Source organism: Hylobates moloch, unplaced genomic scaffold, assembly GCF_009828535.3.
Source record: "Hylobates moloch isolate HMO894 unplaced genomic scaffold, HMol_V3 SCAFFOLD_41, whole genome shotgun sequence".
Taxonomy (NCBI): domain Eukaryota; kingdom Metazoa; phylum Chordata; class Mammalia; order Primates; family Hylobatidae; genus Hylobates; species Hylobates moloch.
In genome coordinates this window covers 1,010,599-1,026,987 of record NW_026652316.1, presented here as the reverse complement: position 1 = coordinate 1,026,987, position 16,389 = coordinate 1,010,599, and the positions used below count along the sequence as shown (strand labels likewise).

General features: G+C 41.4%; 1 protein-coding gene across 1 annotated transcript in view; it reads left to right on the top strand.

Annotated features, from left to right (window-relative positions):
- LOC116463555 (carbonic anhydrase-related protein 10) overlaps positions 1 to 16,389 on the top strand; it is a 516,700-nt gene that overhangs the window by 403,155 nt on the left and 97,156 nt on the right. Inside the window, exon 4 of the mRNA XM_032146709.2 lies at positions 4,488 to 4,673. Within this exon, the coding sequence (XP_032002600.1) occupies positions 4,488 to 4,673 (186 nt within the window). The remainder of the gene's footprint in view (positions 1 to 4,487; positions 4,674 to 16,389) is intronic.

Sequence of the window (16,389 nt, the reverse complement as noted above, 5' to 3'; positions counted from 1 at the left end):
ATGACACTGCTGCAATGTTAATTACTACAGTGCAGATGTACCCTTAGATATCATACATAACGTTGTCAAGCCTTTATTTTTAAATTAAAGTGCAACAAACCATACCCTGCCGACACAGCTTTTTTTGATTAATACAAATTAATGTTACTTCAGTGTCTATGGGAAGAGTGAGGTAAAGGGGGTGTTGCATCTCATTGTAGGAACACATAGGAAAATGATAGCAGTTATGGATTGCCCATAACTTTGTGCCCCCATTCAGGTCTCTCCATAATGGAGTGTGAGCTCCATGATGGCAGGGAGAGGGACTGGCTTTGCTCACAGTCATACTGTCCCCAGCTCCTAGCACACGGTTAGGTGCATTGAATGTTTTGTTCTAAGTAAACGGCCAACTGAATGAATGAATGAAGACAGAGCCATGTATGCAGAAGGGGTCTGGAAGTGAGATCGAAGAACTAGAAGGCACATTGGTGTATTCCTGCTTCTGGTTTGGGGTTTGCTTCATGGCCTTCAATATGATCTTGCATTCTCCTCATGTCTAGCACCTTAAAATCCAAAGTGAGAGGCCAGTGAATCATCACAAGGCAGAAGTTAGCTCCAGTTCTTCATTATGACATTTAGCAAGCAACATTGTATTCCACCAGGCTCTGGGAATTGGGGAAGACATGGGGAAGAAAGATCAATGAGAATCCTTCAATATCACCTAGGCACCCATGCCATAATAGCCAAGAGTAAGGGAAGGAAGAGAATGAACACGTGTGACCATCGCATATATTAGTTAATTATCACAACCTCGTGAGGGCAATTTTTACCAACTTTTTATTCTTGTAAAATACATATGACATAAAATTTACCATCTTAACCATTTTAAGTGTACAATTCAGTGGTGTTAAGCACATTCATATTGTTGTACGACCGTCACCACCATCTGTTTCCAGAACTCTTTTTATTTTGCAAAACTGAAACTTTATACTCATTAAATACTAACTCTCTCTTCCTCCCTCAGTCCCTGGCAATCACCATTCTACTTTCTGTTTCTATGATTTTGGCTACTTTAGATATAGCATACAAGTGGAATCCATTTACATTTAAAGTAATTACTGATAAGAAGGGACTTTGTCATTTTGCTATTTGTTTCAATATGCCTTATAGCTTTTTTGTCTGTCATTTTCATGGAGGAAATTCTGTTATCTCTATGGTTAAGAAAACTGAAGGGTCAAGAAATTCAGTAAACTACCCTAGGTCACAAGAGGCAGACTGAGAATCTTTTGACTCCAGGGCCCCTGATTTTTCCACCTACTCGTGCTAGTGTGTTTCCCAAGTACTGGAAAAATTCAGGCAAGCATAAAATGTAGTCAGTGCCTTGATTCAATGGGCAATAATTTTCTTGGGAACATTAGACAGACATACATGAAAGGATTTCTAGAAGTGTTAGGAAGCCCGAGATACTTGCCCAGTGGCACAAAGCATGCATGTCATAGGAACTTGGAGCAATGTTTTTTGTTGCCTTTTATACTACAGAATGTCACTGGATTGAATCCCATGGTTCTGTGCTTAATGTCATTTGAAGGGAATTACAGAGATCCAGCCCTGCTCTGTGGGATCTACTCCCCATAGTAGATGGATGCAGCAATACATAGTAAATGCTGTAATAATGTGTACACTATTTTACCTGGAATTTGCATAATGAAATATCTCTGGATTAGTGAAAAGATTTATCCATAAGGATGTTTATTACAGGTTTTTTTTACAATAATGAAAAAGTGAAAGTACTGTAAAGATTCAACAATCAGCTATATATTTTTACAAGGCAATATGATGTAGATATTTCAAAGTGATACTGCTAAAGAATAGTTAATGACATGGAAATATCTATATGTTAGTGAAAATAACATATAAAGTCATATATAATATACATATATGCAAGTGAAAAGTATTTATTATATATTTATAATGCACATATATAAAATGATCTCATTAAAATATGGGTCTACAGGTATGAGTGTGAAAATTATATATATGCCAAAATATTAGTGGTGATTACTGTTTAATTGTGAAATTGTGGTCGATTTGCTGTCCCATATCTTTCAAACCGTATAATAATGCCTATGTATTATCTTAATAATTAGAAAAAATAGCTTATATTTAGAGATTGAAGTCATGGCTAACACAAATCCGTCTTGAGCTATTGGACTGAAAAGGGAGTTCGGGGAAATGAAAAGAAGGCAAGTTCTGATTATCTCACACTAAATATACATTTATTTGAGGCTGGACAACAGGAGTGAAGTCATTGGCACGGATCATTTGGTTGCAAGGAATAGATAACTTGAGGTTAAAAAATGTATTGATAAGGTGTAGAATATTAGAAAGTACAGTTCAGGCCTCTTGAAGGAACTAGAACAAAGAGACACAAAGATATCTGAAGCTAAGTAGTTATTCTCCCCATTCCCTCCCGCTTTCCCCAGTGTGTGGTCTCCTCTGTCAATGTTGGGACACCTGCCTCAGTCCGCTCTCTCTGATCTGACTTTCTCTGCTAAACAGTATGATTGGGACCCAGGCGACCTTGCAGTTCAGGAACTCAACAGAGAGTTTCTGTTGATAGTTCCAGATTTCACAGGAGAAAGAAGACGACTGACTTAGTGTATATCAATTCCCTTTTGCTGCATAACAAACCACACCCCAAAATTTAGAGACTTACATAATCATTTAGCTCCAAGCCTATGGGTCAGTGGACATTTCTGACCTGGGCCAGGCTAAGCTGAACTCAGCTGGGCCAGTCAGCTAGTGGATCAGCCACAGAGTAGCCAGTCTAGACGGCCTCTCCTGGGATGGCTCTCCTCACTATGGTCCCATCCTCTAGCAGGCTAGCCCAGGCTCATTTGCATGGTAGTTTCATGGCTCCAAGAAGAAGTGAAGAAAACATGCATGCCCTCAAGGTCTACTCTCAGGACTGGCATGTTGTGTGCAGCACATGCTGTTGGCCAAAGTAAGTGACAAGGCCAGCCCAGACTCGACGTAGAGAAATAGCCTCTTATCTGGATGACAGCAGTTACAAAGTCACATTGTTGGGAGCGTAGTTATAGGGAGGGGAAGAATTCCTGTCATTGTTGTAAACTGCACATAATATCTAGGGGCCTAGGCCGACATGAGCTCCATGCAGTCACTGCACCACATTGCCATTTCCATATAATGCCATTGGTTGATGTACCAGGGGAAGGTGAGTCTGGGGAATCCACTATTTCAACCTGGAAGTGACACTTGTCGTGACCCCTCCCAGCCCATGGCCCCTACCAGTCACATGGGCTCCATCCTACAGTAAGGTGGCAGGAAACAAAATGAGTCACTGGAGTATTTGGTGAGCATTATGGTCTCTGCCATGGTGAACAACTCAAGAGCTAATCATTCACAACACCAGTGTCAGAAAGGTGGAAGAGGGGCAGGTGAAGGATAGTGCTATAGAGCATATATATGAAATCCACATCTAATGAAGGTATCAGAAGTTACAGGAAGCCCTTCAGGAATCACAGGGCTGAAGGCTTGGCCCAAAGTCAGAGTAAGCAGGAAGAAAAGCCAAGTAGTTCAGCCTCGTGTAACCCAGAAACACTCCTTCCAGACTCATTCAAAGTCTCCCCTAAGCTCTAGATCCTACTCCCAGAGCTAAGTCAACCCAAGAAAGTAGAGTAAGAAAGTAGAGTTTCAGGTGGAACAAGTGTTCTAGAATCAATTGTTGTTGAGAAGTGCTGAGGTCACAGTCAGAAAAATGAAGCTGAACATCAAGTCCTAACAAGAAAAGAAAGAAGGAAAAGGAACGCCAAGCAGTCATGTTAACAGTTTGGAGGGGCTGGTGCCAGATGGAATCAGGAATAAGGAGTAAGTCTAGGAATCTATGAAATTGGAAGTTTGAGTGAACCCCTTTAGTTTAACACTTGAAGCCCACAAGCTATGAGGATTCTGTGCAATGTCTGGTTGCAGGGCAGGAAAAGGACCTAACCAAGACACACCAGATATTGAGAATTCAGACCTAGGCTTTCCATCTCCCACGAGCGTCTGCTTCTATTCACTTATTTTCTCTTCCCTGTCTCATTTGGCTTTCTTAGTATCTCACCCGTTGCTAACTGCTCTCTCCAATTTCTCGCAGCTGAGATTTAGAACGCTCGCAGTATCTTTCCATTCCAAATACTTACAGTAAGAAGGACAAGTTCATTTTTTATAAGATGCAATGCACAAAATATTAGTCACAATTGGTGAAAAGTCTCCTTTTGATTTCTTACCTCAAATTCCTAAGCCATCATGTGGTTTATGCCTCACAGAAATTACCACAGATCCCACATATACCCTCTGGGGCAGCTACCACTCCCTAATCCACATGTGGATTTAGCCAATCTTCCCATCAAGAGGAAGCAAAAGGCATTGATCCAAGCACTATGCTGGGTTTGGGGAGGCATAGATGACGGAGGGCCTTCCTTGACCTGTTGCTAATTGCCTTGCAGGTCAGTGGGACCATGTACAACACTGGAAGACACGTATCCCTTCGCCTGGACAAGGAGCACTTAGTCAACATATCTGGAGGGCCCATGACATACAGCCACCGGCTGGAGGAGATCCGACTACACTTTGGCAGTGAGGACAGCCAAGGGTCGGAGCACCTCCTCAACGGACAGGCCTTCTCTGGGGAGGTATGTTAGTCTGTCAAAGTACTAAGGTTAAATGTCAACTTATAATATTGGGTCCCTGTTTATATCCAAGATGGGATAATATGACAAAGGGATTCACTCTACTCTATGAAATGAGAAGGCCAATGCCTTCTTTCTCCGTCTGTCTTTTGCAAATTGACATAGAAGTCAATAACAAGCTTCTAGTATTTTCCAGGGAAGGCTACAATGAAACTAGCTCTTTCCTTCTGAGACACTGGTGCAGCTCTCTTTGAGACTCATGCCCAGTGATATTTCTAGAGCATTATATCAACCCCAAATCCTCACCTTATATATATAACACATCTTTACTTACACCTTTCTGGGCGATCAGCCTCTCACGTGTCACATATGATAGCACAGATTCCATAACTTTTCTTTTGAATATAATGAGTCATATTTGCATGAAACTGTAACATACTGTGAAATAAGTGTCAGGCAACTCAATAGTTTTCCTGAGTTTCTGCAAAATGGAAACGTCACTCTGTGACACCATCAACCCAGACAGAACTCAGGCCACAGCAGAGAGCCCAACCACAGTTTCATTGATAGGACAAGAGCTACAGTGTAAACAGTTGTCATCTGTGGTGTAACACCTCACAAGTAGGGTGTATGTAATCTGATCTGTTTTACCCCCGTTATACTGGAGGGTGTTTATGAACTAGAGATCAGGGGTCCTTACCTGCTAAATGCCCTGTAACTAGGTTTCTGCTTAAGGGTCCTCAATAACTGATGTTAGGAAGGCTTTGAAATTATAAAAATATGTATTTCTTGTGGTCTTTTTATATTTTTAAAGATCATGTATAAGTCTGGCCATATTTTTAGTGTGTTAAGGCTAAGCACTAAGAAACAGACCCACAATCTTAATGAGTCCAGCAGCCAGATTTTAATGTGCATTCAGAATGTATCACTAAGAGCCTGCCTAGGCACTCAGCTAGTTACCAGGGATACAGAGATTAAAAAAGGGCTCCTACAACAGAGGAGCTCAAAGAGTGCTACATTGAAGTCATTAAAGTATAATGTCATGCTGTAATGGGGATGTACAAAGGCCCTGGCAAACTCAAAGGAAGAAGTGATAAATTTTGCTTGAAGGGGTCAGGAGAAGCTTCACAGAGAAGGTGCCCTTTGAACTGGGCTGTAAAGAGAGGCAATGATGAAACATTTTAAGACCATCAGCTTTGGAGTTCAGTGACCTGAGTTTTGTAGTCTTGCTTTGATACACACTGTGTGATCTTGGGATGTTACTTAAGCCTTTTAAGGCACAGTTTAGACACCTCCATTTTAAAAATTAAGTGGGATTCCAGATGTAAGAACACTGAAAGTACTCAATGATTGATAAACAACAATGATAAAGCAGGAAATGAGGGCTAGTGTGAGCAAAAGCCCCGAGGCATGTCAGGGCAGTGTGTGCTGGAGAAGCTGCATGAAGATTTCATCTAGCATTTTATCTGTGATCTATTAATAATGACTGTATAGACAATAGGGGTGAGCTGTAGCATGGGTCTCCCTCCTGGATCTGTAGGGAAAAAAACACTAGGATTGATTAGGGATGTCTGCTAAAGGCACTGTAATGCCAGGCTCCCAAGTTGCAGATTCTGAACTAGAGTACAAGAAATATAATGAAAGCAGGACAGAAAGTCACAATTTGAGCATAACTGGGTACTGCCAGTCGGAATTAGAGAATATTCAAAATTAGATGAATTCTTCCTCTTAAGTTATTTTAAGGTTTGTAATTATTTTATCTGTTGACTTACTTGCTCATTTTTTTGTTTGCTGTTATTTCTTTTTCTCCCCCATATTCTGTCGTATTCCAGCACCTATCACAACACTGCCTCAGAGTAGAAATATTTGTTAAGTGAATAGTTGATAAAATGTAGATGTTTACTAGGCTAAAATATTTACATTGTATTATTCTTTAGTGACACTTGTTTCTTCAGTATATGGTAAGGGTGCTTTGTAACTTATACATGAACCACAATTTTAGAGTAAATGAGTGCTTCCAAAATCCTTAAGGGAAACATATAGTAATTTGATCTGTTAGTGTAGGAATTTTCCTAGACCTACACCAGACCACAGGTATCAGGTGCACCAAAGAATTTGCATTTTAAAAGTTCCCGGGAGAGTCTGACGATTAGGTTTGTGAAGCACTTCTACAATGGTACATTATTATGTGTTCCCAGTGAAGAAAGCACGTAAGCAGGGTTGCACATCACAATGAACTGGGAAGCCTTGTCAAAATATTTTCCTCTCAGTCCTTCCCAAAACCAACTGAATCAGAGTCTCGGGATACAGGATCCAGGTCTGTACATTTGTAAAACTTTCCCCAAGAGATTTTGGTTAGCGACCACTATGCCAATTTTAGGTGAAACTCAGCCTGAATTATCCCAGTTTTCTAAACAAACGGGACTTAATCAACAAAATCACACTGCATAAAAAGGGGGGAAGGAGCACACATTGGTAATTGTCCCCTGGAAATGGCAAGGCTGGGATGCTATCTAGACTGATGAGGCTTGGAGAACAGCTTCCCAAGTAGGGCGGTCACACACACACATCCACCGCTCCAACACAGGCTTAAGCACTGGCCTCAGCACAGGTATAATTATACCTTGCCCTGGGTAGACGCATTCATCGCATCACATTTCTTTCCAAGCCCTTCAGTGTCAGGGGTCTATAGATGAACTGGTATGGGTTTAGTTGCAAGAGACCAGAATTTCAGAGTCCCCAAAACAATGTTATATGCAAAGTAGTGCGATAAGCAGTTGACCTTTGAGATCTCATTTACGGATTTCAGCGAGCAAGAAGAGTTTGGCATCGTCTATGTAGCATAAGGGGAGACACCTATGGCCAATGGGTGGAAGCTACAGAAAGACGGAATTCAGCTACATATGTGTTCCAACGATGAAAACGATACACTGATGGAATGAGTTTGCCTCTGAGAATTGTGACTTCCTATTACTGGAATTCTTTTATTTATTTATTTATTTAGAGAGAAAGGGTCTGACTCTGTTACCCAGGCTGAAGTACGGTGGTAGCACCATCACAGTTCACTGTAACCTCTAACTCCTGGGCTCAAGCAGTTCTTTTGTCTTGGCCCCCCAAAGTGCTAGGATTATAGGTGTGATCCACTGCACCCAGCCCCATTACTGGAGTGATTAAGCACTGAACAGAATTTGGTGACTCCATAAAAGTGACTCACATTCGAATGAGCAGGGAAAACTGTCAGTTTTAATGTATCTTCTGATGCTTAAATTCTATACAATCCGTAAATTTTTTTTTTTTTTTTTTTTTGAGATGGAGTCTCGCTGTGTCTCCCAGGCTGAAGCGCAGTGCCATGATCTCAGTTCACTGCAACCTCCACCTCCTGGGTTCAAGCGATTCTCCTGCCTCAGCCTCTCTAGTAGCTGGGATTACAGGTGCGCACCACCAAGCCTGGCTAATTTTTCTATTTTTTAAGTAGAGATGGGGTTTCACTAAGTTGGCCAGGCTGGTCTTGAACTCCTGACCTCAAGTGATCCTCCCACCTCAGGCTCCCAAAGTGCTGAGATTACAGGCATGAGCCACCATGCCAATCCATGATTTCCTTATAGAAATTTCCTTCAATTGTATTCTACTGAGGAGTATCCTCAGTAAAAGTCAATATATCTTACCCTGAAGGTTAACTTTTTTAAAAATGAATTTCAACTTTTATTATAAAGTATACACATGCAGGTTTGTTATGTGGGTAGATTGCGTGAATCTGGTTAACTTAATTTTTATTTTGTGCTACCTTCAAAGCCACCTTTGGCTTCTATTTTTGGCTATCCTTTGAGAGGACCCAAGTAGACACTTCTAGCAACAAAGCATGTGTTTATTTTGTTGACAGTGAATAATCACATTGCCATCTGCCCTATCTATCACTGCTGATCATGATAAGTCAATTAATGCCAGGCATTTTCCTTGGCACAGTGCAACAGTCGTTATCTGAAGAGCTATAGATTAATTGCAGTCTCGTCTAGTGAGGTTATTGTAATTGATGGTAATCATTTGCTTTGTTTTATAAAGCTGCATAGATGTATGACACAGTCAGCAACGCCATTTTTATAAAAATTACTCATGTCCTACACAGAGAACTCCTGGATTCCTTGCTGGGGGTTGGTGATAAATGAGCACATTCAGGGATTCAAATGTCTCAATTTCTTTAAGAAGGAAAAATTAACTGTTTTTAATAAGCAAGACCCTTAGCTTTGCTAATCATGTCTAAATGGTTAGATTAATGTCCAGTATAAAGCAGGATATTTATGAAAAGAAGAAAAACATTAGCCAGGGAAAAAATAATATTGGAAAAGAATCATGCCTTAGATTCCATTGCAGTAGTGAGGCTAGACAAGAAGAATCTTCCTGATTTGGGATACATTAGACAAGTTCATTTAAAAATCGTTCCTTAAGTTCTTCTTTTCAAGGGGGCAGAAGAGTACACTGAGAATTGTACCAGCCACTTCGTGCAAGATCTATAGCCAGTTCCTCCTGTTAATTTCATCCACTCTTCACATGCTCTTGTGTTTTTGCCATGTGGTGGGCTCTGAGCTAGGCATGGGCCAGAGTGCAGCTTCTGCCCACAGATGTGTAAAGTCTATTGAGGGATATGTATATTGATAATACCACATAATGTGGATTATATTTGAAGCTTATTCCAGAAGGGGATTATGAAATAGCTCTCGCTAGATAGCATTAAGGAAAGAATGGGTGAGCAGCTGTGCAACCTGACCCACTTGCTGCTCCCTCTGAAAGCAAGGTAGAAACACCTTGACCTTGCTAGATCTCAGCCTCTGGAATCTCTGATCCTGCTCAAAACACATCTGAGAGAGGGAAAAGTCCATAGCTGTTGCTGTGGTGATATAGATAAGATGGGTTTAATTAAAAGGGGAGAATTAAAGTCATATGTAAAATATGGGGCTTTCTCTCTTGCTTTCTCTCTCTCTCTCTCAGTGGCTCTGAATCAGAAAAGAGAAGACAATTATCTCAGAACCAACAACTGAAACCAAACAACAGAAAATGCAGGCCTTGTCCTCTTCCAGGAATCAATTATTTGCATCCTTAAGAGGCTGGTTTCACTAAAGCAACACAAATCTGTAGGAATAAGCAACTAACATCAAATCGTCCTGAAGTGTGCTAGGGGATGAAAAGTGCTGAGGAGAACATCCTTGAGAGCCAGGGCCCCATTAGGCAATGAATGGCTTGTGAGGAGTGCTCATGCAGTGTAATCAGCACTTTGCTGCTCTGCCACGACCTCCTGGTAGAGATGCTCCGTTGACACAATTGGAGATTGAGGGGGAATGAGGATTGGGATGCTTAAGGACAGGTACATGGACAATACATATGGAAGTGCTACTTATATGCCATGGTAAACCTGCTCCCTCTACTCTCAATGCCAGCCCCGTCTCCCTTCCCCCATCTACCACGGTTCCCCATCATAGCTTCCCAAGCCCCTTTCTCTCCTCCCAGACAGGAAGGTGCTGCCTCCTTTTGACTTCCAGAGGATCCTGTGTATTCAACTGTTATAGGGGTTTACGAACCATACCCTGTGGACCAACTCCAGCCTAGGAGCTAAGAATGGTTTACATTTTTAAAGGATGCTATTAAAAAGACAGAAACTGACTGACCATATGCAGCTTGCAGAAGCCAAAATATTTACTACCTGGCCTTTTTAGCTGACCCCAATCTATTATATTGCCCATCACTGTGGGTTTTGTAACTGTTTAATCTCACTTCTATTGGAACCATAGTCCTTTGTTGATGGGAATTTTATATTGATCATTGCTGTGTTCCCAGCACCTCATACATTGTCTAGACGTGAGGATAGTCAATAAATATTTACTGAATGAGGGAATAAATGACCTTGGTAAACCTCTTAAGGACAAGACCTATTCATCTTTGCATGCCATGCACCTAGCACAGTGCCTGACATACAGTCAATGCTTAAGTGGTGTTTGTGGAATAAGTCACTGAACCACTGAAGCAACAACTCAGTCAACCATTTGTGTCCCAGGAACAAAAATCTTATAGGCATCTTTTTCCCTGAAATTCTGAAGTATGTTGCATCCATTCACTATACAGGAAATATACAGCCCCATTTAACTTGAAGATGGAGCGTTTATATGACGGCTACCCAAAGCATTAAATTCCATTAGAAACTGTAAAAGAGGAAGAGTGGTTCAGTTTGCAGTTACTACTAAGACGTGTCTGGAATTTCTCTGGGAAAGAAATATGCTTTGAGAAATTCAAAACGTATTTAGAAGACACCCCACCTAGCCCTATCCCAAATGTGGTAAAGGACACAAAAGGATTGAACAATTAAGTGCTACCCTGGAGGGATTTAAGAGCCACTGGAAGGACAAGGCACAGACTTGAATTAACTACTGTGCAGCACAATCTAGAACTCACCCAGTCATGCCCATAGGTGGCTGCAGAATCTCACTGCCAACACTTGGCCACTGTTCACATGCTTTGTGGTTAACCTTCATTCATTCATCCAGTTAGCAAATATTGATTGTCTATTATGTGCTACAGTGAATAAAACAAATAAAAATGTCTACCTGTAAGGTGCTTATAGTCTAGCAGGGGGAGACAGATAATAAATAATAAACATAATAAATGAGTAAATTTACATGTAAATTTAGAAGATGATAAATGCTACGGAGACAGAACTAGAGCAAAACAAGAGAGCTCAGAGAATGAGGAGTGGAAGGAGTGAGCTACAAGTTTAAATAGTGTGGCCAGTATGGGCCTCAGTGAGAAGATGACATTTGTGAGGTTGCCAGGGAGATGGCTGGGGAAGGGCATTCCAGGCAGAGGCAATCGCCAGTACCATGGTTTTGAAGTGGGAGGGAGCTGTGAGCGTGCAAGAAAGGGCGGGAGCAGCATGAGCACATGTGTGAGTGATGGGGAAGGAGGTCAGAGAGGTCAGAGCAGGGCCAGAGGCTGCTGCAGACCACGTGGGTCCTCTCTATGTGCACTTTGTATGGACTTTGGTTTTTACTCTGAATAAATTCCAAAGCACAGGGACAGAAATTCTCCCACTTGATCATGAACCTCAAGGAGGTTGCTCTCAATGTTGCCACCTTCTTGGGGAAACAAAGGCCCAAGACCATCCCGGCAATGAATAACCAAGATTGGACTTAGTTCAGGTCTTCTGATTCATAACACTGCCTAAGATAGCCCACAATTTATCCATAAACCCAATACGGATGATTACTCATCTGCTCTGGGCCCTAGCTTGGTAGGGAAATTCGAAGACTGATAGGCCATAGTGCCTACCTGTAAGGGGCCTACAGTCACAGAGTCTGTTGTAGTTTTTAAATATCTCCCCATACACATAATGGGCACTGGGTACATATTGCTGAGTAGAGATTAAATGAAGGTAATTTAAGAATGTAGCTTTCAAAGTACCTAAATTATACCCAATATATCATGAATTAAATCGTGTAGTCATAATGGCAAATCTAATAAAGTTGTCAATATTAACAGAGGTTCTAGAATTTTTTATGTTAAATTATTCACTAATACAAGGTAAGTAAATTCGGAGTACCTGGGAGAAATAATGGAACAATCGAGAGCCTGTGTACCAGAAAAATTCATTTAGATTCCTCATTTCAGCCCTGAAATTACTCCTAGGATCAGACTAAGGAGCTTTGCCAATGCTAGACATCGAATTTCTAGATTCTAAGAGCCAGTCCCACCAGAGTGAGCAAACTGGCCTTCGAGAAGCAAAGCAAACAGAGGCAGAAGCTCAGATGGTGGTAGGGCACATTACAGCAATACCAGCAAGCAGATGATGACTCTGATCTAAGGAGAGGAAGTTCTCCCTCTGCACATTTTTATAATTACTTCTGGGAAAGCACAGCCCAATCAAGTCAGCAGTTCCTGAACTGCCAGGATTGGATAGTTACTAGTGCAGCCTAAGAGAGAGGGCATCGCATTAGAAGACAGCCTCCTGCGGTCAACTCATTATCCCATTGACTCCAGCCTAACCTGCATCATAACTCTGACCTGGACCCCCAGGATGGCATATGACGGCCACCATCCTCCTCCACTTGACTCTGATCTCCCTGCTGATGCTTCATGGGAAGGAAGGAGGAAGGTGTTACATTACAAAAGACAATATTAAAGACAGGCATTAACTGGAATTTGATCAGGGTTCTGCCTCAGAGCTGTCACCATGGAGACCATGGCTATTATCATTTTACAAGTGTTGAATGAGGCCTTCGTTTATTTAGTAACCAATGACACTGCAGTTACAGGCATGAGTACCGCTCACAACACTTCCATGAATTAGCTGTGTTTTTTAAACTCATTTCCAATGCCACAGGAATAAAATCAATTGGAAAAAGAGGTGTTAAATAAGAATGACCTATATTCATTGGGACTCTGATACTATCAATGGCCAATGAAAATTTGTAAGTTTCCATGAAAGGTCACATCTCTCACTTCCAGAGATAGACCTGGACTTGGAAAGGACAAGTCTACTCAAGTGTCCATCTAAAGTGACAGTGTCAGAGGAGGAACTTTTGAGGCCATCTCTTCCAGCGTACCCCCTGTGTGTACAAAGGAAAAATCAAATGCCAGAAAGGGCAAGAGACCTGCCCAAGGTCACGGAGATTTAGCGGCAGAATTAGGACCAGAACCCAAGTTTCCTGACTCTTAATTGGGGATTTTTAATTTTTTAAATAAAATTTAGAATTCTGTCAAATCCCAAGATTCAAAAAACCTTTTTAGGTCACCTGGTTTAGTCACCTCATAGAGTAAATAGAGCCTGAGAATCAGATTTCCTGCATTTGTGAGCACAGCCCCATCACAAGGGCATTTATAGAGTCAGCCTCAAAACAGCAAAGACATTGGCAGATTATTTTACAAAACATAAGCCATGATGAGCATCCACAAGGAAATGGATCTAGAAATCACCAAATGACCCCTGAGAAAAGACCAGCAACGTGAGAGCTAGCCGTAATAGTGCCCGATTGAGATAAACGTGAGAATTAAAGATTGGAAGACTAAAATATAGTGTCTTAAATGTTCTTCCTTGCTCTCAATATGAAAAGGCAATCATACTGTTGCATTAAGAACCTAAGAACAGAAGCAATGCTTTTGTGCAGTTTAAATCTCCCCCGCCCACATTCCCCAATAACCCTCCAGAACAGTTCAGTAATATTAAATGTAAGTAATCTAGATAATATTGCTAAATTAAATCTTTCGATGTCTAGCTGCTCCACGGATGTGCTGCTCTACAATTCAAAATAAGGCCATTTAAAACCCCCAGATTCATTTGCACTGACGTATCGATAAATTTTTGCTGAAACAAAGCTAATCATTTCAATGGTGCCAACTTAATTGCTCGCCAGTTGACAGATAATAAACAGACCTGAGGATTAAAATATGAACTAATTACTGTACTCAATTCCATTTACTTGATTTCATGTTCCATTAATTTTTTGCATCATTTCTGGTGGAAGCCTTAGATTTATGGTTGCCCCAAATGAATTATGCCACTTAGTTGCCTGTGCCATGCTCGTGTTCAGAATTGGTTGGAAAGGGCAGAATTCTGGGCAGTAAATATTTAGCCGAAGCAGCCTAGGATATAGTAAGTGAAGGTAATTATCCATTCCCGAATACCAGCCAGAGTCAGCCTCTATAAATCTATCCTCATCTCCACAGTAAAAGGGCAACAGTAGGGCTACTCTCATGATTATTCATTGGATCTGCTGGTGAGAGGCAGACTCCAAGAGCAATGGTTGGCTTGGCCTGGAAGGGGGGCTATAGGGAAGCAGGGACAAACATACTAAGGGGAAAGACAATGACCTAAGAGTTGGACACTTGGGCCACCAGACAGAGGGCAACATTTTGACTTAGAAGATCTGACTTCAACACTCCTCTCTGCCACTTACTAGCTGTGTGATCTTGGAAAAGGCAGAATTCAGTAAACTTCTTTGCCTTTTTGAGTCTTTTAAACTGGGACATGGAGCTAATCATGCTGGTTCTATATATATATTATAGGGTAATTGTGCAATGCAAAGAAAACTCTTCTGTGATAGGGCTTTTTAAGTCATAAAGTGCTGTACAAGTCAGTTATTGGCTAGACAATAACTAAGTTCTAAGGTTCACCTTAGAACTCATCTAGTCCAAACCGAAGATAAGATACATTAGCATAATCACGGTGAACTAAAATGACTTCTACCATCAGCTGTAATTTATTGAGCATGTACTGTGTCTCAGGCATTGTGCTTAGGGCCTTATCACACCCAGTCCTCACAATAAGCTTTTGAGCTAGCACTTATTAGCACCATTTTATATTCAAGGAACAGAAACCTCAAGAGGTTAAAGAACCTACTTTCAGTTGCATAGTTGGTCCAGGGAAAAGAACCCAGGTCTCTGACTCCAGCTATGCACTGAGTGACCTTAGATAGTCACCTTACCTCTCTGGCTCTGCCACTAAGTAGCTGCTTGATCCTGGGTGAGTCCATTCTTCTAACCATAAGTGCCTGATTGTGTTACCTGAGATGATCTTCCAGTTCCTCTCAATTCTGCATCAGCCTTAAGAACAGTCTGCACTGTTTCTAGCTGTAAAGTGAGACAGGAGCCTATTTCTCCAAGTAGTACAGCAGCAGTGTGAAATGTGACACAGCATCATTCTGTGTTCCTGCGGAGGACCTTCATTCCTTCATTCACCTTCCCCTCCCAGATGGACAGCTACTGGGAAGTTACATACAGATATACAGTTACATTTTTTCTCTCTTCTTTATAATAAGCAAGGCATTGTATGTATGTAAATTTGTATATAAACACATCTATTTGCCTCTGCAAAGCACAAGAAACCGTATTCCTTAGTCTCAAAGGTAGATTGGGTGAATTCATCATCTTGCTTTGGATCTATTTGCTGAGCTAGAAATTTCTGGACTCAGCCTTGGAAATGAATCCTGCAGGAGCTATTTGGCAAAATGAGCTTAGCCAGGAGGTTTTAAATCACACTCCCAGCCAGGAAAAAGGGGAAGGCCCAGGGGCCACCAGATATCTGCATCAGGACTTAGCATCCTGGCACCAGTTTTTCAAATCAAATAATTGTGTCTGCTTTGGGAAAGACTAATTGTGTGTGGACTCAAATGGCCACCCCAGAACAGCTGCTATTTCTGTAAAGTCCTCTGTGGGGGTCAAGCATTTCCTACCTGTTGCAGCTGCCTCTCTAGGGCTAATGTGTTCCCATGACCCAGGTCAAGGGCCATGACCTACTTGCATGAGCAGCTGTTAATTGTGGAAGTGAAAATTGATGGAATTATTCATTCCTGTGTTTGAATCCTGGCTCTATCAGCTGTGACCCCAGGGAATTTATTCAACCTCCTTGTGCCTCAATTTCCTCATTAATGAGACAAATATGAGTGATGTCCATTCTACAGGGTGGTTCCCCCCAGCTTTGTTGAGGTCTAGTTTGCATACAAAAAAAATCAAGAATTTAAACTGTACAATATGATGCTTTTTCACACATACATAGTTGTGTAACCATGACCAAAATGGTCTAGAACACTTCCATCAACCCAAAAAGTTTCTGTGTTCTTCTGTAGTCCTTCTCTCCTACCCTAGCCCCTGGCAATCACTGATCTACAATCACTAGAGTTTTGCCTTTCCTGAATTTCAATCCGTGGACTTATACGGTATATGGTCTTTTTTTTTTACTTTG